General features: G+C 47.0%; 1 protein-coding gene across 1 annotated transcript in view; it reads right to left on the reverse strand.

Moving 5' to 3' along the window:
• Window positions 1-21246, reverse strand: part of ENPP6 (ectonucleotide pyrophosphatase/phosphodiesterase 6) — a 29841-nt gene extending 8595 nt beyond the window's left edge. The window contains exons 1-5 of the mRNA XM_035323839.1: window positions 20697-21246; window positions 9713-9892; window positions 4556-4667; window positions 1803-1944; window positions 332-511 (exon numbers count right to left, since the gene is read on the reverse strand). Of these exons, the coding sequence (XP_035179730.1) occupies window positions 332-511; window positions 1803-1944; window positions 4556-4667; window positions 9713-9892; window positions 20697-20937 (855 nt within the window). The 5' untranslated portion in view covers window positions 20938-21246. The remainder of the gene's footprint in view (window positions 1-331; window positions 512-1802; window positions 1945-4555; window positions 4668-9712; window positions 9893-20696) is intronic.
• Window positions 21247-27885: the final 6639 nt, after the last annotated feature.

The following is a 27885-nucleotide window of genomic DNA, read 5'->3' on the forward strand; positions in this document are numbered from 1 at the left end:
ATATATATATATACCATTTCAAAAAAGGATTTTGAGCTAAAATCTTTTAGCTATTTAACAAAAGCACATAGTGGTGGGGGTTGAAAGCACGTATCTGTGCCAAATAATAGTGAAAGATTATGCTTTTGATTTGTCTGGTGTGAATTCTTTTCAGAAACCTTTGTTACAAGAGTGTAAAGTGATGGGATCAAAGCTCCTGAGAAGAACCTCAGGCTGATTTCTGCACACATCTCTGAGAACAGAATTTAGACGTTATGAGCAAATGGAAGAAACAATTGTCATACAACCCAAGAAAACATGAAATAAATCAATACTAATAAGCTGTACTTACCTCTGTGTGCTTCTCTGGAACTGGCCAAAGGCTGACAACAGGACCGCGGTCCTTCATTTGAATAGTATCGCTCATATTGATGTAGTTCTTCAGCTCAATCACTTTGTCCGTCCACGAGATGTCCGTCATCCCATGGTCGGAGAAGAGGAGGACGTTGACATCGTTCTGAAGGCCCTTGCTCTGTGGAGTGAGTGGCAAATTTAACCCTCATTTGACCTCCTCTGATTGTAGTGGAAGTCCACCAGAAGAAGCGTGGCTGCAAATATCCTGCAGTGAGCCTGGCCACCACTTGTAACAACAGCTGTCTGCTCTCACTTGCTGCCCTGGGGGAGTCTCAGGGGGTAGCACCAGGGAGAGATTTGGCAAAATAGACCCAGTTCCCCGCTAAGTAAGCAGATGATACATCCCAGACCCCACAAACTGCTTGTACTGCTCGGACCTGGGCAGGATTTTATCCAACTGTTTGTTATCTGTAGGTCAAAATGGTTGTGGAAGAGCAACTTTGTCACGGTACCACCTGTTGCAAAGGCCTTTCCTCTTCCCCTCCCAAACACAGCCAATTGGCATTACTGCTCTTACGATTTAGTGAAGGTAGAAATATATTTTCCTCTCCTCGCTGAAGCATGTAGAAAACTCTAATGTGTACTTATCATTGTGAAAAGAGAGCAGAAATATTCACAGAATTGACATTTACCCAAAGGCTTGATATTGTCTCTTTCTCACTGCAAAATTGTTTGCATAGCGTTTTTTAAAACAAAGTTTCACGTACGGAGTTCTGAGTGGTACTATAAAAACTACCATAAAAGTTAATTGCCTGATTCTACAAACCTTACAAAACAAGTAGTTTTGATTCATTCTCCTGCCATAAATTCCAGCCAGCAACACAAGTTATAAACAGAGTAACACATATATTGGTTTATGGCTTCCTGGGGCTATTGGGGCAATAATCCACTAGGAGGATTATAACGCCATCTCCGAAAATAAGAATCAGGGGAACGGTGTCTTAACTTCCACGTGATATCAATAGCCTCTCTTTCTGAGGAAATAAAAATTTACAGCCAATGCATCCAATTAACAGGCATTAAATAGGCTCTTCATAGTGCCACAAAAAGCAGTTCTTAGAACTTTTCAAACGCTGTGTTATGGTCTCAATTAATTACCATTTTTGAAAAGGTTTCTCTAAAAACTGTTGTAATGGCAAAATTACTGGCACTTGGGGGAGAGACACACGTCATTTTGGGGCTCTGAGATGGCAGACACACAGTGAACAGCAGATGCTGGTACTTTGATCACTACAGAACAGGTAGAGAGGATTGTAGCATATGGAAAACCAAAACCATAGAATCATTAAGATCCTCCAAGACCATCTGGTCAAACTGTCCCCCTACCACCAATATTACCCACTAAACCATGTCCCCGTGTACCACATCCAACCCAGCACCCAGGAGCTCGGTTTTCTGACATCACTGACCTTGATCTGGGTGATCATGTTGCTCAAGGCTTTGTCCACCTCCTTCAAAGCACTCTTCCGCTGCTCGGATGAAGGGCCGTAGTGGTGGCCTTCCACGTCGATGCGCTCGTAGTACACCGCGGCCATTTCGGCACTGCCATTGCTGGAGATTGGAGGGAAGGGAGAAAGGGAGGGAGAGGCTGATGTACATGGGCCTAGGAGCCCTGATGTACAGACCTAGGAGCCTTCCCCTCCCGGCTGATGGAGTTACCAGTGCACTCTTCACTAGGACTTAGAGCCAAAATAAAACTCCATTGTCTGCTTCCAGCCTCTGCTTTTCTACCTGCTGTTGACGACTGGGCTTCTTATTCCCACCCAGAGGCACCTGGGTTTGCTTGAGACTCACATTGGAGGTCCCAGGTAGAGATTGTCATGTGTGAACACAGGCTGGCCTGGGAGTCCTCTGCTACGTCTTCAACTTAGGAAGATGGCTATTAATGTAATGACAAAGAAAGAGCCAGAAGAAATGCTGATTTCTTCTTCCACAGGTCAATCCCCTTATTAAAAGGATTGTGGGAGTTACAAGTAAAATGTGGTTTAATTAAGGCTTGGCTCTTCTGGCTGTCTTCTGTGTGAGGCCTTCCAAACTACCCAGGTCAACTCAGGACAGGCTCTTCCCTAACCTTGCAGAAACCCATGTGCTATGAATTGGGATGAGATTTTAGACGCGGTTTTTATTTCATCTGACCAATGAACAGAGGAAAACTGGGATAATCTCAGAGTTGAACAGGGTTAGTTGGTCACGCATTTCTGCACTGAATGTCCTCAGCCCAGTTAGTAAGGGTAGCACATACATCAATCTTACATTTTCATGACCACTCCGCAGTTCACTGTAAACCTTCCTGAGAGCAGTCGTGTGGATAAAATCGCAAATTCAAGCTCATGAAGTTCAAACAGTCTTTTTCTACCATACTTTCTAAAATTTAACCCCGTAACTTCTGTGCTGCATAAACTCTCATGAACCTATTGAAGCAGTTTTCTTCTGCTGCAGTGCCTGTGTTATTTCTCTGCTTAGACTGCATTTTGTCTTCTCACCTGTAACTAGAAGATCATTAGATCCAGATAAAAATATTCATAATCATTGTGCCTTTTTCCTCTTCCTTGCCCTGCTGCAAGCAGGGAGCTCAGTTGAGAGGAAAGGGAGCCAGGCAGAGATTGAAGAGGGGATACTGTGCAAATGGAAGTGGTTCAGGGACTGAGCCTCCCACAGCTCCAGCACGATCTGTGGGGTTTGGCTCTTCCGAAGGCTGTAGCTGAAGTTTACTGCAGACATCACGGTAACATGGATTTGCTCTCTTCCTGAAATTTCCAGCTTTCACTTCTTGTGAGCTGCCCTACTGACTTTCGTGTGTCCCTGCCCTTTTCACTGAAGGCAGCAGCAAGCAGCCTTGTGAGTCCGGGTGAATTAGCTATTGAAACTTTTTCAATGGACTCCAGCTACCCAAAAGAGCAGCTTGAAGGGCTGGAGCTTTGAGCAGTTCGTGCCTCGCTTTTAATTGTGTTCACAGTTACAAAGCTGCAACCCTTCCTGAGCAGCCTTACGCATCTTCCTTCATAGAGACCCAGGCAGGAAGCTTCAAGCATATCCTGACCCATCTGCAGATGATACCCAACCAAAAATCTTTCCATGGTAATTCTGTTTTTGCCAGAAATCAGGTCTGGTTTCTGTATTCAGTTTCTCGTTCCCTTCTTCATTCACTGAATTACAACTTTTGCAGAAGTTCCACAAAAGCTTCCTATGGCACATATGAGCTCCTCATGTCACGTGCAGACAACATTCCTAAATTGTAAACTAAATCACTTCAGGATCAAACATCTCACACGAGACAGTTTCTCTCTAAGGCCCGTGCTGAAAATGACACTGATTTGTGAGCATCTGTGCAGCAGGACCCCGCGTGCAACTGGGAGCAACATCCCCAACAGCTCCATCATCATTTTGGAGACAAGCAACACTCAGCATCCGAATACTAGACTTTTCAGATTACACTGGATAAATGATGGAACCAAAAAGGTTTTAAAAGAGGAAGCTGATTTATAGCAAAGATAAGGCATAGGCTATGCACGTGGTGGTGTACTTTCAACAAACCTAATCTTCCCTGATTTTACAAGCTACAGGGAACTCTCCATTTGTTAATGTTTGGATGAGAAATGGTGCAGCTGGAAAGCTGGGTACAGAGCATGCTGTTTTTCTAGGAGACATCAGAGAGATAAATTCCCATAATACTCATATTTGCACAGAATTAATGCCTGCTCCAAAAGCATTGTACCTAAGATGTTCTAAAATGCAGAAGAAGCCAAAGCATCAGTCTTGTAAACAAGGGGCTGGAGCTGAATTTCCAAATTTCCTAATTCCTAGGAGCACTCTCTGAGTCTCAGCATTTCAAAGTCTGCTATTGCAGGTCAGTGAAGAGATTCTCACAGCCTGATATTGAAGTTTTTTGATACAGCAAGGAAAAAAACAGTAAGCTGGGTTGTCTCCTCTGTGTTGTAATCTACACATGAAAAAAGGAACACAAATTTCCCTCTAATCTTAATGTAACTGCCTGTTCCTCTGTATGAGTGTGTTTCTTTGACAATATTATGAACCAGTCTTGGACCCCATCTTGCTATGTGGGAGCCAGTTCTGAAAACTGTCCTACAGCAAGGCTGATAGTAAAACCAAATATTTACCCTTGGGGAAGGAAACACCGCACGGCCCAGCTTTAATGACGTACCGGAAAGACTCGAGAGCATCACTGATAGCATCTGCAAAGTTTTTGTCTGTCGGGACACTGAAGTATTCACGGCAATAGCTTGGTCTGACTCCAAGGATTTCGACCTCACAACCTACAAATGAAAAATGTGCTAAGTTTTGTGGTTTCATTACAGACCCCACGGTGTGGGGTCCAAGTTCACAGTAAATTCCCTGTGACATGACTTACCTTACACCTTCCGTGCTGGAAACTTTGTGGTTGGGAACGGAAAAGGGGAGAGGGGTATTTTGGATGAGTGCTTTTAGCAAAGTGAACATTGGATCCTTTTATTTCCCTCTTTAAAAGGAGGTCTCTGTGTGACCTCCCCAGGACAAAGCTCTGATGGCTTCATGGCCGACCCTTTCCACCTAAATCACTTGGTTGTTTTCATCTTAACTACTGCGGCCACGTATCCTCACTCCCAGACTTCCAACATAATAGATTTAGATATTGTTCCCTCAAAGTACAGCAAATACTTTCCACTTAGACACACTGTATCTTACATCATAATATCCTCTATAAACCGTATTTTATTATGTGATTCTGGCACTCCACTATTAAATCTGTTTCCCAGGAGGTCTTGTTAAAACAGTATAAACCAATTACCTCTCTTGGTAACTTGCAGCCTTCCTTGCAAAATACAGTCCAAAAATTTGTGGCAACAAATCCTACAGGAGAACCTGGCCCTGAACACACAAAAACTTGTTTTTGTGGTTTTCTGCCCTTTTGCTCTCTGGTTACTGTGTGCTGCTGAGTAGCATTAATATTTAAAAGAACAGTGCTTCCACAAACACTGGATTCAAGCGAATTATCTTTAGAGAACCCCAGAGTCCTCCCATCATAGCGATGCATTTTCTGCTGTGTTGCTGGGGCAGAAGGAGAAAAAGAGATCTTTTGGAAAATGGACTCTATACAGCAATACAGTCTGGTCAAAGAGGCAGTTCTAAGCAGTACCCTGAATCTGCCGACATTTGGGTTGCCTTGCCTCTCCTTTGGGCTGGAAGAGAGAGGCATTACGGAGTGTCAGAAGCTGATATTGCTTGAGAGGAATTAAGGTTGCATAGGAGGTGTAAATCCAGAGAGGGCAGTAGGGCAAGCAGAGCTCCTTTCAGAGGTGTTTTGCAGTGTTTTGATCACTGGGACACTCAGTAAAGAGAATTTGCCCGTGTCATGCATTTCAGCCTGTGTGAGCTCATCCTGCTGAGATGCAATACTGGGATACAGGGAAAAGCAAACATCTTGCAAAATAAGCTGACCAAGAGACTTGGCATTGCAGCGGGAGTTGCAATAGGCAATTACAAGTAATATAGTATTGCAACAGATGAAATATCATGAAATATCATGCTTTTGGCTTTGTCCAATTTAGGATACCATACATCTCCTATTTGCTCTTTCTATTTAGGCCAAGATTTGCTGAAAATAGGCCTTCAGTGACTGCACAGCCTACTTTTGGGAATCTGATGCTTATGAATACTGCCAAAGCAACTGACAAGCTTGAAGATAAACACCCAATCTACATGCTGAAATGATAGGCAACCCATTTCTGAAGGATTTAACTCTAACCCAGTTTCTTCTGCTGCAGTGGCCATTACAACCTTTCACCATGCAAATTTAAACATCTTCTGCTCTGGCTGAGCACGTGCCTATCAGCAGGTCCCCGTAACGTGGTCTCATGCCTCATACAATATCTGCCTAGCTGGGATTTTGGACAATTAAATTCCTGCAGTCAGTAGCATAAGACACAGTTGCTCAAATGCTTTCTTCTGCTTGATGTCCTGGGTGCTACCAGCAGCAGAATTTGAGTTTTTAGGTGCCTCCAAGGCTGGAGACAACGCAGCGCTCCTCTGTGTTTTTTGCTAGTATTTCAGAACTGAAGTGGAACTTCACAGCCAAATTGTCCTCTGACACTTGAGTCTGGGAAAAAAACTGGCTCCAAAGCCACCTTTTGGTAAGGATGCATTTGGAAACAAAGGCCAGTCATGACTACATTGAGAAACGATGCCTAGCAGTTTAGTTTGGGTGGATGATTGCTCATAACCAATGACTAATATAATGACTTTGCCTCTTTTTTCTCTTCAGATGCTGACATCAGATTATAATTTTCTCAGATACCATTCCTCAGATTTACTCATAAAATAATTTTCATTGACAGCATCAACCTCTTGGGGATCTGGGATATTTTAGTTTCTCTGATACCTCTATCTTTGCTATTTCTAGACTGTCAAGGGATGAGTGTGAAATAAAAGACTACAGAAGCAGCAACAATTAAAAACATTTTTTGGCTGCTAAGTGTTGGTCTTCAAGCATGCAGTTCATTGACAGTAACACTGAAAATTCAGGCTGCCTAAATTAGATGTCAAGAGCTTGCATTTTTGTTTGTTTTTGTTCTTGTTGTTTTGGCTTTTTTGTTTGTTTGCTTCTTTCTTTGTGTGTTTTTGTTTGTTTGTTTGTTTGCTTTTCCCTGTAGTGAGCAGGACTTAAGATTGGATTTTCAATGTTCAAGCTTGTTAAAATTCCAAAATACCAGCCCTGAAGACCCTGTAGTAAATTACATTTTGTCCTGGTAGAAGCCAGGACAGCTGGTAAATTTTCTCATTTAAATATAATGGGAAAGGATATTTGAAAGGATTTGGAACCAGACAAAGGGAATGTTAAGTTTTTTCGTGGTACAAATAGATGAGCTGTATTGCTGAGATTTAACGTTAAATACCTTTCTGCACAGTTTTATATGACACTACACCTTTATTTAAAAACCTTAACTTCTGGAGCTGGAATAAGGAGTTCTTTCGCAGTGATATATAGATTCTTCTTTATCTATCTGACATGGAGACCTGAACCTCTGCCAGCTTTAAATTGCATTTCTAAACATTGATTTAACAGTTGGACACCCCATGCCATAACAAAAAGGTTTGAAAACTTTCCAGACTAGCTCCATGGTCTGGAAAATGTTGTGTTTAAATGGCAAAAGGTTGGGTTTGGAGGCTTTTTTCCCCTTTCTCTCATTTCAGTATTTAGAAAAGATGTCACCGCACTTCAGCTGAAGCTGTTGCATATGCTGCTGAAAAATGAGACCGTTTGAGGGTATGGGGTTACATCACCCTCCAGGCTGACTTTTGTGGTACCACCAGGAAGCTCTTGTGCTCCTCTGGGGCTTCACCATCTGCTGGCGTGGCAGTGCTTCAGACAGGAGACCTGGGTGTGAGACCATGCGTTGCACCTCCGATGTGGCATTAGCTATTGTGTTTTACAGAGCAATCAAATATTCAGAGGATATATAACTTTTCCCCCAGGAATGCCTTGAAAGCAGAAAATACCAGATAAACCCACTGTGTTCATCTCTGAAGTGAGACCGTGCTGCCATGAATAAGGCAGGAAACTGTCCCTACAAGTCAAGTGCTTACCACGAGAGCTCTCAGCACAAGCAGTGGCTGAGACACCCAGCGCAGTGGTAATTTTGTCTCCTCTGTGCCTGGGGCTAGGACAGCCCAGCTGAATTCTGCCCACACATGGGCTTTGCTGTGTCTGTGCTGGGCTCACAGATACAGCTGTGTGATGGCTGGGTATTTTACACCCCTTCTGCTTTGTGTCCCTCTGCCCTGGGGGTTAGATTTTCTAGATTTTGTGCTGGGGACCACTTTCCCAGTCAAATGCCTTTTTAAGAATTAAAGCTTTAAAGTAATAAATCTATAATTTTTAGAAGGGATTCCATGCTTACTATGGAATTAGAAAATGTCTCAAAAATCATATGGGGATTTTTTAATAAATAAATACTATTGCATTTGGAGCGACTTCTGTGTATTCCTGTTACAGCTTTTTTTGGAGGGGTATTCCAAAATACTGTATCTAGTCGTGGTCGGGCCCTTGGACAGATTCCCCAGGGAAATGGTCATGTTACCGAGCCTGCTGGAGTTCAAGGAGGGTTTGGGCAACACTCCTCAGACATAGGGTCTGATTTCTTGGTGGTCCTGTGTGGAGCCAGGAGTTGGACTCGATGATCCTTGCGGGTCCCTTCCAACTCCAGTCCTTTGAGTCTGTAAGGCATTATTGCCACCCTTAGATCTTCTTGCTTGTCACTACTGTAGAAATGCTCTAGCTTTTCAATCTTTTCCATCTTGGTTTGCTCTTCCTTCCCTTTCCCGAGAACTGTGGCTTTTCTCCTGGGACACCATCAGCTGCGTTGCACGGAACAAGCGTGACCAGGCACCCGTGCGCTGGGACGAAGGAGACAGGCTGGCTGGGAGCCCACGGACTGACTCAGCTCTCGCTGCCCTGCCCTGTCTCTGGCTGTATTCAGTACAGCTCTTCTAACATACGGTCCTCCAGTCTGCAGTTGCATGAGTCAACACTTGCATACTGCTTAAGTAGCATTGTTAGAAGGTCAAGAAGCAAAGAAGGTGGATAACTTGCATGGGACTTGGTCTGGCTGCACAGCTGGAACATTTATTTCCACATGGCTCCCACAATGGACAGCCTAAGGACATACTTATATTTTTAAAAAGACTCATTATTATATACCCCTAGGGATTTCAGCGCTCCAATTCCCAACAAACCAGGAATGGCAAGGCCAAGTCCCTCCAGATGAATGGCTCAAACCTAGAGCAGCTGGGACCTCTGATGAGTTAATGATGAAGGAAGGCAACAGTGCTCATTGCAGGTCATCAAAAGATGCTTAGCTTTCAGCTGTATTTTGTTGCCCCACAATGAAAGTAGATTGCTTTCATTTCCCAGCTACTGCTTTCCAGGTTAAAAACAAACAGACACTGGGGGAGGATGGTTATTGTTTGACTTTGGTCAGTGACATAGTCTACTGCATTGCTCTGTGAACCCTTTGGAACAGCAGAGGCTAGAGGAAGGAGCAGTCAGTGGAGGAGGAGATGCTCCGCAAGCCAACACTGTCCCTGAAGATAATGTCTGGTGGAACATTGCCACCAGTGACAATTCAGTCTTTTCCTTTCTCAGCATATGCAAACTGCCATGCCCTAAGAAAAGAGAATTCATTTCCTTAAGTGATTAGTAATATACTTGTAATTCTTGTCTGTATTTCAGAACTGTAATGTATGAAAAAGGCATCCTCTGGAGCATGGAGTGCTTAGATGTAACGATACACCATTGACTAGTAGAAATTTTTGTCATACTGACCTGGCCAGTAGTACATGAAAACATTCTTCTTTTCTTTTGTCATTGTCACCCACAAAGGCTCCGATCCATTCCACCAGAGAGGCAGCAGGCTTTCTTTGTTCACGCCAATGTCGAAAGACACATTAGTCTTTGGGTCCCACATGTAGTTTCCAATCATCTGATGGACCTCACAGTGGCGACCTTCAGGGAGAGACAAAAAAAAAAAAAAAAAAAAAAAGACCACAATCTGATTTGTGTTCTCCAGCAGAAGGATGCCACCAGCTGCCACTTGCTTAAGACCTCCCAGCTGAAAAGATGTGAATTTAACTGAGGAACACCTTACTGTGTAACTACTTGTACAGTTTTCTAGACTCAGCTACCTTTCACTGAGGTCCTCTAGGTAGCAGTCCATGTCCCCCAGTCCATGTCCCCCAGTTTGGCCACCTAAAAGCTAGTTTTGGAAGCTGTGTTCCCTTCACAGTCGATAAACACACACCTCCTGAAATAAATTCACGCCAACCCAAGACAGGCATCTAAGATATCTGGGAGGAGTTCTCTGGAGGAGCATATTGCTCTCTGTTAACTGCACAGAGAGGCTGGGTAATTAGCTCAGCCTGAGACAGCCAAATTTCAGAGGCCTGAAGCTGGAAGAGACGGATCCGACAGATCCCTGTCCCACACAACACGCCGTGCGCAGTCCACATGAACAGGCTGCTGTAGTGGTGCCACACGCGTGGCTGGTGCCTGGCTCCCTCTCCGCCTGCAACGTCTGCCAAGTGCGAGGCTATTTTAATGCAGCCACCCACGCTCAGCCCCTGAGGGCTGCGGGAAGCAGTCTGCAAACAGGAAGGGATAAAAGCAGGATCTGGAAACACAGAATGGATTTTGGGAAACTTGCATTTCCCCTCTCCTTCACCTGACACTTAGCATACGCTGCGCAGTGCAGACACTAAAAAAAAAAAAAAGCAGCGTAGCAGCACTTAGGACAGGGTCAAAATAATAAAAAGCAAGGCCACAGGCCTTCAAGTGGCCCAAAAGCTTAGTCTGCCTTGCAGCTTGCAGGGCTTAGCTGGGTTAAGCTGCCCTCTCCATCCTTGCTCTGTGCTGCCCTGGCACACAAGGAATGCCCTGAGACTTGTTCTGTCACCAGAACTACACAGGAGGCCCTGTGCTCCTGGCATGTACCTTAGGTGCAAGCCACAGGCACGCAGGAGATTGGGCCAGGAGGTCCAAAGGTGCGACCAGGCTGAGGCTCTCCGTAACTATCTGTTGGAAGGATCCCTCTCTCCTCTTTGAAAAAAAATCCATGGGCCACACTTGTTTTCCACATACAAGTTAGAGAGACATTTTGTTGTCATTGCCAGAAGAGAAGATAGAGTATTTCAAGAGTTAACCTGCAGTTGAGTTAATAAAAATGGGAAAAGAAATGTTGAAGATTAAGTTGTACTGGAAGTTCACGATTTCCTCGTCTTAAAAAGCAGCGGCTGATGTATGTGTGAGACGCTGTCATCATTACCCAGTGAGTCATGATATTGCAGGCATCCAGATAACAGACTTTGATTACTGTGAGAACAAGTGTGGTGAGCTGAACTGAAATAACCTCAGGATGCTTGTTTTAAAAAGACATCGTTTTGAGCAGAGGACTCCATATACTTTGTGTACATGTGACCTTGAAACGGATTTTGAAAATCTCCTTCCCTGCTACGAAGTATTTCAATTATGCAGAACATTTCCTCCTCCCCAGAGGAGTAGTCCCCGTTTGTGGCAGTCACTGTACGCCATATTAAAACAAACAGGCTTAATTTAAGAAAACTGATGGACTGGAGGGGAAGTAATCTGCCCTCCTTAGCCTACCAAGAGCTTTCTTCATTGTAAGTCTAAAAAGAGCTAGTAGGAAGCCTCTGTAGTGCATCAAAAATGCAACCTTCCTACTTAGGCGACAGCCCCGTCTCTTCAGGTCCTTGAAATCCGTGTACTCCTGAACATATATCAACCTGTTAAACTGCAGGGCAGGCAACTACTGCCAGCCTGGGAAACCTGCAGGTCAGTGCTGAAGCTGTTAGGTCACATAACTCCATTTGATGTACAGGGCAGTTTTCATATAAAAGCAATAAGCTCCAGCTGCTTCTGATGTCAGCTCCCTGTAGGATTTATGGACTCCTGTCAGTTTTCTCACCTCTTTAAGGAACAGAGCAGAGATTGTTCTTTGTAGTGTTGTTGGAAAGTTTAAGTATGTGTGTGTAATAATACAGAGGACAGTAGTCTTCTGATCACCACATTAGACAAGTCTGTTCTTCTATAGACTCCAACCCTTTTTATATTGAAAAGGAAGCCTACAAGTCCAAAAAGCATCAATTTTCATTGTAGACATCACTTTAAGAGGAATGTGATTCAGTTGCTATTTTGTAAAAATCTGCACTTCTACATGCTGATAGCTGTGCTCCTGGAGAGCTCCTGTATTCCCTACAGCAACAAGCAATTGTGAAGTGCACACAGCACAGAGCATAGAAAGATTCCAACTGACTGTAGCTTATTGTAAGAGCAGGTATAACTATTTTTCAAGTTCATAGGGCCAGGAGGGAACATCAGATGAGCAGATGTGACCATATAATGCTGCCTAAAGCCACTGACCTCTGCTTGCCTGAAGCGTGTGTCCCAGGAAGACCTTGGACCTCCTTGGAAGACATCAATAACCAACAAATCAATCTCTTTCTTGGGTCTCTTCCAATATTTATCATCAGTAAGCACTATTGAGGAAGTATGCCTAATTTGATTTTTGTCCTATGTTACTAATCTTTAGCCATGGCTTTTCCATGCCTTGCTCACTAGATTAAAACCCCTGCAGTAGCTGGCATTTCTCTCCATGAAGACTCTTATACACAGCATTAAGGTCACTTCTCAAATTTCTTTTGGGTCACCTGTGCTGCCTGAGTCCTTTGCATCCTCTGTTGCATGTTATTTCCTCCAGCCTGAGAAGATGACCTCTGGTGATCTCCTTTTTATTGATTGTCAAAATATCAACATGATGTTAGACAGTCAGCATAGCACAATGAATTTATTATTACTTTCATTATGGCAACTTTCCTCTGTAATCAAACATTAACTTTAGAATTTCAAAAGTAGAAACAGGGCAAAATGCAAATGCAGTAAAAATAAAAAATAATAAAAAAATCCCCTCCTCAAGCAACAGAGAAAAACAAAGCGGGTATAGTTCCCAGGAGTAAGATAACTGCTGCATCCTTCTGGAAGAGAGCCAGCAAAAGCATTTGCACGTCTTTGTGCTGCAACTCACTTGCACACTACACTTTTTCCATCATTAGCTTTGTCTAAACCCCTTTCCCATGTCTCCAGGCACTTCTGTCAGCATTTAAATTAATCTATGTAAAACAAAGATTAAAAACAAAACAACAACAAACAAACACAACATGAAACCAGTTGGCTGCCCAGAACAACAGCACAGCAAACACCGGTGGCTGTGCACCTTGCATCAACTGCAGGTGAGATCTGGAGAGCAGAGCGTGTGCTCCTGTAGCATTTGCCCACTTCTGAATGAGCTCTTCCTGATCTCAGTGCTCCTCCTCTCAGCATGGTCCTTCACTGGCTGCACGCACAGTGCGTGGGATCTCCAGTAGGTATGGTAAGTCATGCAGAGACCACCTGCATCTAAATCTGCCATAGAAAATGCTCTTCTGAGATGCTCAATGATCGCTTCTTTGAAAAAGAGGCAGCATGCGACAGATGTGTGAAGCTGTACCAGGTGCCCTGGGCAACAAAGCAGAGGTAACTCATCTCTGCGCTGAGCCAACTAAATTTATGAGAACCCACGGTGTATATATTAGCCCGCAGAGCAAAGGTACCATAATATGTACCCAAGTGGTATCCAGCTAAAGACAAACCTAAGAACCTACATATGCATGAATGTACTATTTAATGTTATATGCATTGTGTGTGGGTGCCATGAGGCCTCACCTCCCATGTCCTGTCATGATGTCCCCACCCCTTGGGAATTAAGTAGAGCTAGGAAGGGGATGAGGCAAGCGCAGGCTGCCATGGGGCTATAGAGTCAGGGGTAGAGTTAAGTTCCTCCACACAAACAGGTGTGCACAGGTACCATGAGCTGCTGCAGCAGAGCAGGATATACCTCCCCAAGCTCCATGCCAGGGGAGAAGTGAATGATGCCTCATAATGTCAGTTGGTGCCTAACCCTGAAATCACACCAGCCCAGAGATGAGTGATTAGGAATTCAGTGCTTTTGGAAGCTGTCCTGGACGGGCAGGTCAGACTGCCCTGTATCTCACAGCGTTGCACAGAGACTAGAGATACCTGATGTGTCATTACTGCTCTCATGAAATGAGCAGGCAAATGGGACCACACCACTTAATTTGGTGGAGGAACTTGTCTGAGCAGGCCAGAGGAGCACATTTAGATTCTTTACTTCCTCACCACAACTAGAAGATAAAGGGAAAAAGACTTTCAACCAGTCGTGCCAGGACCAGTCAACTTGGAAGGTTATTTTTTTTCCTTACGCACATCTGGGCCTCTACAGCTTGGCTGGACATGTGACACCCTTGAAACATTTTAGTTCCACCAAGTTGTTGGGTTACTTGCTTAGGTTTTAAAAGCCTGAGTGAGACATGCAGCTCCCCTTCTCCCTGCTCATTTATCAGATCCTCCCTGTGCCTAGCTCTGTCTGCTTCAATTTATGCCTTACTCCGCTCTTTCCCTGCTGGGTCTCATTTTCCCTGCTCTGCATGGAAACAAGATCGCAGGGAAAAAAAAGAAACCCTGGTTCAACCCTAACCTGGCAGGCAGAGGACCAGGGCTCCTGCACAGTCAGAGGAAACCCTCGTCTAGATGACTTGGCCCCACCATCTGCAGGCCCCCAAGCAAAAAAGGTTCCTGAAGATGTGAACAGACAATATATGTTCCCAGAAGAGCTTGTTGGCAATGTCCTTACAATCTTTTATGGCCTGCAGTACCAGACTGATCCAAAGCAGAAACACTTTAGCCTACATGAGGTGAGAATTTGCCACCCAATTCAGATCACACCAAAAGGCATTGAAAAATCTGCCATACACAGATTATTTAATAATCTATTTATTTTTTCTGAAGGGGATTTTTTGAACTGTATCTCCCATGTCTGAGCAGCCACAGCTCCAAGTGGTACAGAGGAGCTGGCCAAAATGATGTGCAGAGCGGCTGTGTGCACCATTAGGGAAGGAACGAGCCTCTGGCAGTCCTCTCTTCATCAGTTTTCTGTACTTTTCATTTTGGGCTGAGAGTTACCTCAATATATGATCGTCCTCTTACTGTTGCTAATAGCTGGTTGCAGGCACAATATATGGGCGGTGAGGTTTCAGCTAGTATGCAAGTAAAAACCTCTGTGTTGCAATTTGCAGTACATGAGCTTGTTCTAGGGAAAACTCTGTTATTCATTTTGGAAGTGTTGCTATTTTTTTTAGTTGGTAAAAAGTAAATACAGATTTTTTTGCAACATTTTGTGTATGTGTGAAAGAGAAAAATCTTGGCACTCACAGCCTTTCTGAGCAAACAATGCGAGATGAAGAACTTGAAAAGACCTCCCAGTTCCCATCTCTTCTCCAGCTTGTCCTTGCTGAGATAGTGCTCATTCTCTGGCAGCTAATACTATTACCACAGACTTCTTGACACTCTTTTTATTCCCAATGTGCAATTTTGGGGAATAGAAAGCCACCAAATCCAAGAAAAAGAAGAGACGATTTAAAAACTGTGTGCCACCGATAGACTTCTCTCATCTCTGCTGCTGCTGGCATCTATGGTGGCTAAAAGAGGAACAAAGATCAGAAATCCGGTTTCCTTGTCCCTCATGTTTCTCCTTGTGTCCTCCTGGCTTTTCTCTCGGCTTGGGCAGTAAAGTTGATATTGTTTCATTTCATTGGTACTGATAATCAACTTCCCTGTTGTACTCCTACCCCTGCAGTTATTATGCCTCAGACAATATGTGGGCACTGCTTATGTGGTTACAAATAGGTCCTCTCTATTGTTTAATTTAGTACCTTACAACAGAATTTAATTAAGCAGTTTTAAAGGAAAACAAGAATAAAACTAATCTCTACAAAAGTGAAATACTCGTATTCCCCAGCGCCCTGGCACTGAGCACAGCGAGGGCTGCGGCAGGGTTGTGGCCAGGTTCACGCTTTGCTGGTGTTCACCACATCACCCACGGGTGGAGCTCAAAGGGCATGCTCCTAATGGGGGAAGTTAATAATTAAGCAGGGCAATCCCCGTCCTACAGCTGTGATGCACAGCCGTGACCGTGCAACACCCGGAGAGCTGCTGGATGGGGCTTCCTGCATGGAGGCCCAAGGTGCCGTGCTGTAAACCAGGAGACCAGTGAACAAGAAATGTGCATATTTGCCATGGCGAGCAGTCCACGTGGCGTGCTGACAGCTTGGCGTACACCACGATGTGTTATGCTTGGGGTAAGATGGGAGCTGACTGAAGCACGGTGATGGTGGGACAGTCCTGTGGAGGTCTTGGGCCTCGTCCTGGTGCTCAGAGCTGAGATGCTCTGTGCTCCACGTCCTCCTCTGTCCCACAAGCTCCCTCACAGCCTCCCTGCCAAGACCAGGTCGTCCCTAAAGTGGTGTGTGGAGGCCCCAGGCCCGCTCCTCTCCGAGCGCTGCCTTCCCACCCACCCCCACCAGAAGGATCTCCCTCCGCTCCCCATGAAGGCCATGAGAAACACGGCCCCTGCACAGCCGCCCGAAGGCCTGCCAGAAAAGACCGCGTTTGTTGTTGGGATCTTGGAAAGCAAATCCTCCCCCCGGCTCCCTGCTCAGATGTGGTGCTGATGTTTACACTGGCCGGGCTCAGCAGAGGGGGGCCTGCAGGTTGCTCATGCCCAACCGGGGGGGAACTTCATGAGGCTTGCGGGGCCGGGGTCCCCAGCAGGTCCCCAGGGCCTGCGGGTGCCTTCGAAGCTCCTCAGCATAAGCAGCTTTTCTCGAGAGAGATGGCACGCATGGCCCCGAGCAGTAACTCCTGCTTGCAGCGGTTGCAGAGGGAGACCTCAGACTTTCCGTTTGCTTTGGCTTGAGACCGCCCTGCAGAAACACGCCAAGGCAGAGGAAGGGAAGCACTAAACACTCCCAGTGGGATAAAATCCTGGGGTGGCTTGTGATCTTAATTCCTTTCTTTGCAAAACAAACAACACATGGTGTGGCTAAGTGAGCCTTTCGGGTTGGATATATCTGGATTTCGTCTCCCCTCGGCTGCCAAAAGCACATCTAGCCCCACGAAGCTCCCTCCAGCATCTCATCAGTAACAGCTTTTACCCATCTCACCATTTTGTGCAATGCCTTTCTTCCAAGTGCCTTTCTTCACTACTGCAATCCTGCCTCTCCCAGGTGAGCCCCTTACACACGCGTGGATTTAAGGCCATACAAGCACCAAATTCGTCGTTATGTTTACTCGACAATTTTATTTCAGGGTGCCATTAAACTTTTAGAAAGAGCTAAGATATTTAAAGAGCTTTAGTCACTCTAATAAAATCTGCCTTGAAAAAGACTACCTTAAAGCACCACTTTTTCTATAGTGTTTTCTATTCACAGCTTTGTTCACTGATCTGAAGGGTATTTGCCTAGAAGCAGGGATATCTCTGTTGCCAGAGTGCTTTTCTGCCTGTGCTCGTTTCTCGTTTGGAATCTCAGCTCCTTAGGAAACAACCCAGCCACTCAAGATCCTGTCTTTGTACTACTGTGGAAACCTAAACCAAGGAAAATGGCATGAATTAAGTTCTTGCAGAAGATTGCTTTTCAAAGTGTGGGGCATTGAGTCAGTACATCCTTGGGCTGCCATGCACACCACCTGATATTTGTTATAAAATAACTTGTCAGACTGGGTGTCAGAGAGATTGCTTTGCTCCAGCAGCAACCTGGGTATTGCTTGGTGTTGTCTTTAAGCATATAGTGTTTGTCTTTCACGTTGCCTTCACAGAATCACAGAATGGTTGAGGGTTTTGCTGAATTGCTGCAATGCCCAGCACTGGCACGCTGGATGCTACCACCCATCCCTGCTCCACATCCTGGTGTCTGCTCCCCTTGGTTGGCCTTGGGCTTTCTGCATCACTCCGGGAAGCCTCAAGAAACACCTGCCTGGAGGTTAACAGCAGCAGCAGAATTAAGGAGACCTAACATATTACGGTGAGGATTAACACTGAATGCTACTGTCTTTGAATGACTCAAGTCTGAGGATTAACAGTACAGGTTTTCTTCTGTTAACCCTTAATATATAACGGGCAGTCCTACCCCTGGCAGGGCTCTGTGGCTAAATTCCACTTAATAGCTGAAAACTCTGGCTTTAGCCCTGGTGATTGTCCTCCTACATCCACCCTTCCCTGAATCCACTGCTTTGGGCAACTCATAACCCTCCTGGTTTCACCACCACAGGTTTCAAACCAGCTGCAGGGAGCTCTGCACTCACCATGCTGCACTGCGTGACCCTGGCAAGACATCTCCCTCTCCAAGTTCCCCTTCCCAACATTTATCTGTCTTGTTTTACCTAGACTGTCAGCACTGTATTACCTACGCTGGGTGCTCTTTCTCCCACTGCACCTGTGCTTCACCTAGCAAATATTGTCAGCAAAACGGGGTGTGCTTCACATCAGTGATTGTTAGTTGTTTTTAGATCCACGCCTCTTTGTCATCAGTTATGGTTGCATCTCTTGGTTATACCTTTGAAACACTCAGTAAACTCTTGCTATTTCTTGTGAATATTAAACTCAATTAGGTTGTGCTCTTGAAAACCTCAGCAGAGTCTGATGTAATGACTCAATGACCCTGCAGACAGTCAGACAGCCGCACTGCGTGCCAGTGCTTGCTTGTTGCCTATTGTAGAGGAAAGCTGCCCCTGGGAAGGGCTGGCAGGGGCAGTTTGGCACCTTCAGGGAGATGTGGTGGACAGAGGCTGCAGCTCTGGGCAGGAGGAGGAGGTGAGCTGAGGTCTGAGGGGACCAACCTGTCCTGGTGGTGGTGGTAAGCAACGAGCAGAGCCCACATCCTCATCCAAAGCCACCAAAGCAAGGGAGGACATCCCCCATAACAACTAAGGCCCTTGTGGCACTAGGAGATGGACGAACTGCAGTGTCTGGTGTGGGGTCAAATCAAACACACATAGCCTGAGCACACGGCTTCACAGCCACCAACACCAACCTGCCTCCTGCCCCAGCCCCACCACCACTCGAAATGCAACATCTCCTCCTGCAGACCCTGTACCGTGGTTTTGGGGTGGGCAGGACACTGCCACAGGGTACGCCTACACCCTAAGGGCTCAGGTGCAGCCTCAGATCTTCCTTTGGGCTTGTTTGTCACTCAAACCTAGCCCTCGATTTCTTCCTGACCTGTTTAGCACTGCTGTGGCTCATGCAGTATAGAGGTTAATTATTATTTGCAGCTCATTTGTGCTTGCAACAGAGATCCTTGTCACAAAGGCCAGGAGACTTATGAAAAGAGTTTTGTCTCGCAGACTGTCTCATTGCTTCTGGCTAGAAACTCTGGTACCCTAAAACGTGAGAAGCCTACAAGTCACGTCTCATCACCTGAAACAAATCTCCTTCCTGAGCACTGAAGGGGATGTTTTCAAAGCTCTTCAAAGGGCTGGTGATGGGCTTCACTCTGCATATGTGCACCCAACAGGTGTGACGATTAATTGAAGGGAGAGAGCAGTCACTCCCTGTGCTCTTCAACAACTTCACCCAAAGAAAGGCTTTTCACTATATGAAGTGTTCAGCTGGTGTGCCTGCAGAAAAAGGTCCACAGTGGAGAGACACCCGTTTGCTGTACTGAAATCTGCCCTGCATTCATGCTTTTCCACTGCCATGAAAATAAATAAAAATAAAAAATAAAAAAAAAATAGAAAGCTGCCAGTTTTTTGTTTATTTAATTGAGAGATGAAATGAGCATCAAAAAGGCATTCCTCTCTCAAAATCAAGATAGGGAAGAGTTAAGCGGTTTCAAAACAAGCTGGGCACAACTGATGTCAGATTTTGTCTTACAATGGCATCTCTCTGCCTTCCCAGCACGCAGTATATGAACTGCGGGGCTTTGTATTGTTCTGTGGGCAGCAGAAGATGCCACATATCGAGAAGAGAGCAGCTTTTCTCACTGTTCGCAGTTAGCTGTAAGGTCTTGTTTGTTAAATAACTATGGAGGAAAAATCCCATCTGAAGCTCCAGAAAAATAAATAAATAAATAAATAAATCTGTTTCTTTGTGTGCTTGAGTTTTGTCTCCAGGCTGCCTTTATCTGACACAAACAGCACATCTGTACCCTGTGCCTTCCTAGTGCCACAGTAATTGTGTATGGCCCCAGTCAGGGTAAAAGGAAATCAGCATGGTGAAAATTACGTCTCTTCTCCCACTTTTCTGGAAACCTCTCCTGGGCATTCAGAAAGTGAGAGACAGTAGAGGAGCAAAACCAAAAATTCCTTAAAGCTTTTTTTTTTCTTCTTCTTTTCTCTCTTTTTTTTTTCTCCAAGATTACAGTTATAAGAACTTTGGGCAAAGTTAGAGCAGGGACCTGTGGCAGCAGAAAATCATCAGAGTGTGAGTGGAAATGTGATGCTGAACTTTCTAAAACAGACCTGCCGGCTGAAAATCAGTCTTATCTTAGCCCCCCTCCGCCTGCGTGCCTTTCTGTTCACTGAAAGCTCTCTGAACAAGCTCCCTGCTCACTGCCCATACGTCTCCCACCCATTTCTGTGCTCTGAGTGCAGCAGGCGAGGCAGGGAGCCGGCAGCACTGCACTGGAACAAAACCAGCTCCGCGCAGCATTTCCAAGTTCAGGACAGGTCTGCTCGTCGTTTCATCTAGGCAAGCTGCAATAGTTTTAAACCCCCAGCTAAAAGCATGCCCAGAGTTACTTTTACAGCTTCTCCGTAGGAAAGGTATGAGAGAAGTGCCCTCCGCCCCGGCACAGGATGCTGGCAGCCCCGCCGAGCATCACAGCGAGGAAACGCGAGTGCTCACCTGTCATCAGCGTGTAATAGTTCGGGTAGGAGAGGCTGGGGAAATCTGGGGTCATGTAATCCACCTTCACCCCCATGTTGACGATGTTCCGAAAGCCTGGCAGAGCCTCCAGCTCCTTGTCGTCGATGTAGTCGAAGCGAAAGCCGTCGAGCAGGAACACCAGCAGCTTGCAGCGGGCAGCAGCGATGGAGAGGAGGGCGAGGAAGGCGAGGACCACGGCGAGGACCCTGCGGCTCCCCATGGCAGGCAGCGCTGCTGGGACTGGGGCCAGGAGTGAGGGATCTGCAGCAGCTTCGGGGCTGGACCTGGCACTGCTGTCCTCCCTCCCGCTTCCACCGCCTGTGTTAAAGCTACAGCACTGCCCAGCCTGCCGCGGGGGCGGGAGGTCGCAGGTTAATTGCAAACAGATGATTAACTTGGAGCCAGAGGAGGAAAGAGCTCCGTGTCTCGCTGCCTTGCAGCGATGGGGAAAGCAGCACGCAGGAGAGCCAGCAAGAGACCTGTCTTCTGCACGTGCTGTGGGGCTCCTCCAGCTCCTAAGTCTTTATCAGAAAGGAATAGTTTGCAGCACTACAAAACAAACCATACGTTTGTTTTCTGGCTTTTGGCACTCCTGCTGCTGGTGAGAGCTGGGTGGTGCCAAGTTTCACATTAATGAAAAGTTGTTTGCACTTTCGTCATGAGCCGGCACCGGGTTCTGCTGCTGCCAGCCACCGGGGCAGAGCTATACCTCCAGCACAACGCCGGCGTCTGCTATAGGCTGTAATTACGTGCTGCCTCACTCTGCTTGCATTTCATTTGCTTCTCCCAGATAAAAGCAGCTCGTAGTGCTGCATTAGCCTTGGAAGCGTGGAGGACCCACCTGCCAGACCCTGCCGGGCTGGGGTCTGGGTAAGGCTTGCATTCCTCAGCACATGGAAGAGAAACAGCCCCAGGGAGGCTCATCCATCGTGGGGACGTGCCCCACAGATGCTGGCACCTGGGGAAGGTTGCGGAGCTGGCCGCCCTCCAGCCATGAGGAGAGCTGGCCTTCTGCTTGCTCCCCACAAGGCTCCCAGCAGCACGTCCAGCCTGTCTGCTCGCCTGGTCGGACGCCAGCTGAGCAAGGCAGCCTTCGGCCTCCCTCGAGGTCTGCCTCCCTGCCCCAAACCAGCACTCGCACCTGTGCAAAAGGAGAACAAAAAGCACCCGGGTGTTGTGAGCTGTGCCTGCACCCTGGACCAAATGAATGAACCATGCCTTCCCTGCACCCTCATCATCCTGATGCTCTGGGGTCCCTGCTGTTCGTGCATCGTTCACCATGCAGCAAGAACACAGGACTTGGAGGCATGCAGCTGTGCTACCAGCTCTTGGCTGAGCCTTAGTGTGCTCGCCCTGCCCCATGCCAGGTCCCCGGGGCCATGTAGCCAGTCGCCAGGAGAAGTGCTGGTGGCTGTCCCCTGAAACAGGCTGAGCCTTCCTGGTGGTGGCTTGCCATCTTCCACCTCTCTGCTTGTTTGCTTTTCAGGGTTTTATGCCTCTTCCATTAGCATTTACATCTTGGAGCCTTGCGTTGCTGGCTGTTATCATCTTGGCAACTTTAGCTCTCTGTGGTTTTAATTTTCTTACGACTGGCTTGAGTTGGTGTGTTTCCTCACAGCGCAGCTGCAGTTTTCTCAGCAAAACCAAGCCAGGGTCACACAGCCGGGGTAGAGGCAGCTGGAACCAGGGCCATTGGTACCCCTGTGCCCAGGAGAAGGACACATGGACTCACGGCGAGCTATCACCAGTGCCTGCTCTGCTGGGGACAACAGCAGGTCCCGGACCCCCAGCCCACCTCCTGGAACAGACATCACCCAGGTGAACAGGGCAGCACCACAGCTTCTGGGGTTCAAGTCTTCCAGTGGCGCAGGGCTCTGGCCTCTCCAAAGCAGGCTGCCCATAAAAATAGCACCTGCTTATCTCTTTCCTGGTGCACAGGATCCTTCAGGATATTTGCCAGGCTGGGAGAGATGCCACAGCTCTCCAGAAGTGTGAGTGTGCCAGCAAAAGGCAGCACATCCAGCCCCAGATGCCAGACACAAGGAGCCTGGCTTGCCACAAGCAAACACAAATGATTAAGAAGCTGTTTTGCCTTGGCATCTGTTTCAACTTGTTGCATGCTCTTCTGTCATGCATTTAGGGGTTTTTCTTGTTTATTTTTTTTTACCCTGCAAAAACTCTCCGGTGAGGAACTTGTGATTTATTGTAACTGAGGCAGGCGCCAGCATCACCTCGCTGCAGCAGCTGGGGATGCACGAAAAGAACTGGCATCATGCAACAGGAGATGAAAGCCACAAGGCTGCTTGAGTGGGGCAGCCGAGCTGCGTGTCACCGGCGTCCCAGCCCGTGCAAGGCTGCATCCAGAGTCTTTCAGCCACCCGGGGGGAGGCTGCAGCTGCGTGCCAGGCTGGCAGGCGACATGATGGCCCAGGCAGGACTGTGCGTGCTGCACGTCACCTCCTCGTCCCAAGGGGATGCGCGCGTCCCCTTGTCTCCTGCTGCCCCTCCTCACCACCAGGCAGGATGGGAGGTGGCCCAGCAAAACCTGTGCTCGGGGTGAGGACTTCTGCTGGTGCTTACCGGGCAGTGTCACTACAGCAAAGACTCTGTGATGGGCTCTCAGCCTCCCGCACTCTTGGCCAAGCCGCCAAGTGCTAATTTACCACGTGCATATGTAGGTTGAATGAACTCATAAACGTGTCCAGCAGTGGGGAGGGAGAGATGATTGTGCATCTCTTGGCAAAGCCATGGGAAGGTTGATGTTGACATCTTGGCTTGCTCTCTGATGGGTGGCCTCTGGGCTTGCCAGCAGGGCTGAGCAGAAGCAGCAGCTGCTGCTCACGCAGCGATGGGATAATTAAGAGCAGTCAATCAGGTATCCAAGCAGGACTCACACCCCGAAAAGATGATCAGATTTTCAAGATGGTTAGGCTGGGCTTCCATCACAAGATGATGCAAAGATGTTATTATTTCATAGCATTAAAGAAATAATGTCTTCCTTTCTAGAGGGTTGTAATCTACCGGTTGAGAGCTCCTAAGGGAGAGCTCCACCTGGACCAACATAGTGGCATGATGAACAAGTGGTGCAAGGTACCTCAGCCTGAGGTCTGCCTTGGGAGTTGGAGATTCACAAGTTTCCACTCAACAAATAACAAGAACATAAGGCCTGAGAGGGGTTAAAGACATAGCGAGCCATGTAACCATGACGCCTTACAATACCAAATTGTGTTTTGACAGACAATTCCCCTGAAGAGTGGGACCAGAGCCAAGCAGTCTAGCTTGGCAGAGACAGACCCTAGCAATACATTTCATCCCTGCCAAGCAATGTTGATTTGCTTTGGTTCACATTCATTTGTAAGCACCCTGTCTGCACAAAGCCCCAGATGGCCTTGGAGACTCCAGCACAACAATATTTTGAAACAAAAGTTCTTACAAAAGCTACCAGAGCTTGAGCTGGAGTCGAGGGACAGCAGTTTGCACAAGTTAGCCGTTATACCGTGTTTTGGAAGAAGCGTGAATACAGGAAAGAAAATCCCTAAGCCTTATTTGTGAATGAGGAGATACCCCACTGATCAAAACTTTGTTTGTAACAAGATCCTCTGCCACTCAGGCTGCTCAGGAAATCCTCTTGGCAAAAAGCAGGTTTTCATCTTTGGAAAACTGCCTCCAGTGCCTGTGAATCTCTGATTTCTTTTTGTCCTGCTGAAATCACAAGCACGGTGATCAAAATGAAAGAGCGTTCTCCAGGCTCACACTGCTGGTTCAGCCTGGCTGGTCAGATGTGCCAGCTGCCCTGCAGTGCTGCCTGGTTGCTGCTCTTACGTCCAGAAGCATATGCCAGGACAAAAGCTGCTAAAAGCAAAACACTGGAGAATCTAGAGGGGAAAATTGTCCTTTCTCTTCTGGAAGAAAGACAAGAAAGCATGACAAGACTCGCTGTCTTGTAATTCCTCTTCATGTCCCGTTCTTCCCCCATACAGCAGTAGTTAAACACTTCGGCCAATGCAGCCTGACCTACTCGTTTGGTTGCTTTTTTTTTTTCCTCATTAGCAAAAAAGGCATGGCCACCTCCAGACAAAAAGGCCTTGAGGGGAATAATAAGTTGCTTGTGTCTCTTTGAAGAAGAAGTAGAGGGTTTGTACCCGTCTGAAGTTTTAAGGTCAGAGCTCTGCTTGAGTAAGGACCTTCTTCCTCCCATCCCCACCAAGCCCAAACTGAAAACATCACAGCTGGTACCAGCTCCTCTGCTGGTTTCAAGAGAAAGCCTCTGGCAGTACTTGTATCTGCCTTCGGAGCTGACAGAAGGCCTCACCTTGGTGGAAATTATCTGCTGCAGAAGTTGGCTGCAAACTCACAATTTGCCATCTCTTTGTAGGTTGAATGGCGCAAGTCAGCTTTATCAGTCTATGCTCCTGTGCTGTGCCTTCTTACCAGTGCTTCTGCACAGAGGGGCCCGTTAGGCAAAGCATCTGCTGCTCCATCAGACCTTCATGAATGATATTTAACTCAAAGTCTGTTATTTCTGCAATCTTCTGGTGTGCAGTAATGCAGTCATGAGGAATTTGAGATGCAGGAAATGGGCTGCTCTTATTGCCAGTCATGTACAGATAGACAGAGTAACAGAAATCACGCACTGGCTAGCTACGGAGCGTTTCAAAGCTAGAAGCTCCAGCTTTCCTGGAGAAGAGTGGTAATCTTTCTCAGCTTCTTGTGGCACAGTTCTCCTTTAATCTATTTGGCTAGTATGTTGCTTACCTTACAAGAAGCATCCACACGCTGGGTAACAAGGACATCAAACTGGGACTGTGGTGGCCCTGCTGGACGGGTAGGCCCTGGTCAAATGCTTTTGGAGTGTCTCAGCCCAGGTAATCACCATGTTAGGAGAGCAGCCCTCCAGATCCCCTACTCCCCCCTTCCCTGCAACAGTCACAAGTCATATGAATAACTTTGCTATTTGAGCCCAGTGAGCTTAAACTCACTACCCGGTGGGTCTATGACACTGGAAAGTACAAAGCAGTTCAGGTCAGAAGAGGCTGAGAAGCCTGCACCAGGTGATGGCATCTCATGGCTGATTCAGCAGAAGATCAGCTCCTCCCTCAGCCGTGTCTGAGCACAGGACTGTCCAGCTCTGGGAGAGGGTATCTTAGCCACAGACTGAAACCAGTCTCCATTCCATCCAAAATATCTCAGTTTTGCTTGGATATCAACCCATCTCCACCTCCAGTACCTCCCTGACGTCTCTAGCGCACGTCCCTGCAACATCATTACTTAATTAGCCCAAGACCGTGCTTGCCTGCACTTGGTGCCTTGTATCACACAAGTTTTTACTGTGTTGAGGAAACCTTACACAAGACAGCTCCCTCTGTCGAAATCACCCAGTAGGGTTTGTTAGATGGCGAAAACAGATGGCTGGTTCTGAGTAACTGGATATTGAGCTCTCTGCTTGTCTCTGCTGCTCTGTGAGGGACCGTGGCAAAGGGTTTTACTGTTGTGCCAGAAACAGGGATCAGCATGCAATGGTTCAGGTGGGGACGGAAACCTGGAAAGCGAAGCAAATTAATCAAAATCAGTTAATTTGTTTAGTATAAAAAATAAGCCATCATCAGCAAAATAAAGTCTGTGTTACTGATCCTGCTGTGCTGTGACACTAACGTGCTCCTAATGGCGTTGAGCTCGCCACATCCACTCGCATCACGGGGGCTCCTCCACGAGAACAAGAGGGCATTCTGCACACCCACCCGCGTCCTGCACACCGGCTTCTGCCAGTGTCTGACCTCATTTGAAAGGGAAAGCTCGAAGTCTAACAATCTGACAAGTCGTCTACTGTTAGCCAAGTGGAGACCTGTTTCAGCTAAGTATTTGGATTTCACGTTTTCCCTCTAAATGAGGGGTAATTTGAGAGGCCAAATATTTGGCAAATTAGTGCTTGTGTGCCTACCTTTCAAGAATAAAATAATATTACGTGTTTGATATTTCTGGTACCCTTCTAAACTGAGCACAAAAGAGACTTACAACATCGGCTTGAACTTAGTACAGGTACAAAGTAAACTGTCTGTGGCTAGCATAAAATGCTATTTTAAAACTCCCAAATGCTTTGCATTTGGCATCCTTCATGGCCTGGAGGTTACACAGAGTTCAGCTGTAACTCCTGACATCAGTGACTGGAAGCCATGGGAGTTTGGCTCACGGCATGCCGTATCAATGAAAAAAGGCCTTTATTCTGACCGTGGTTACTGAAGCCAACCTGAGATTATTTATAATTCGTCCCCAGAGGCTGAGCTCTGCCCCGCTGCCCATGCTACCGAGCAAGGTGCGGCCTGCGGCTGCCGTTGGTTTCGCCACGTGCCTCCTCACTGCCGTCATTTTGGCTGTCGTATTTCTGGTGTCATCGGTCCCGGCTCTTGGTTACTGTAACTCACTCTTCAGCACGTGCTCGTTGGAGGCTGAAGCTCTTACCTGGAAGGCAGATTAAAGGCTTGGCTTGCAACAGCGATGGGTCCCCGTTCCTTATCTCCCTGCCCGGTGAGTCACTTCTGCAGAATTCGCCTCGCAGAGCAGAGAGGTGGTTTTACAGTCCCACCTGTGTTCTGGGCAGGGTGATATTCGCACAGCAGCTGCCTTCCAGCAGAAGGTGTTTCTCTGTCAGCAAGTTATAACTTCTCCAGCGAAGCTGGATCTGTGCCAGGTCTCCTTATGGGTAAGGTCTGTCCCCAGCCACCACCAGTAAGGAGCTGGGGGAGGGCAAGGTCATGTCTCCACGTGAGGGTAATGCTGTCACCCTCTGAGGGCTCTGCTTAGGAAATCCTAAGGCGTAGCTCAGGGCTTGAGCCCACCTCAGTGCAGGCAGGACACAGCCTGGGACAGGACCTTTACCTCGGAGAGCCCTCAGCCCTGGGAGGGGCTGATGAGATTCCTCCATCCAGGTACTTCTGAGGAGTCTGTCTGAGATAAATTGCCCTGATTCCCATCCCCTTTATCTCTGACTTAACGCAATCCAAGCAGACCTCAGCAGGACTTTAGTCCTTCAGCAGGGACTTTGCATTCGCGATGCCACGTCCACATCCCATTTCTGAGGTGCCCCTACTTAGTGGCTTGAGGTCACTGCTGTTTTGCCACTCTCGTGAGATTTATAACCACATCTCCGAATTCCAGTGGTGGGGACAACCCA

This window comes from Oxyura jamaicensis, chromosome 4 (genome assembly GCF_011077185.1).
Source record: "Oxyura jamaicensis isolate SHBP4307 breed ruddy duck chromosome 4, BPBGC_Ojam_1.0, whole genome shotgun sequence".
NCBI classification, from domain to species: Eukaryota; Metazoa; Chordata; class Aves; order Anseriformes; family Anatidae; genus Oxyura; species Oxyura jamaicensis.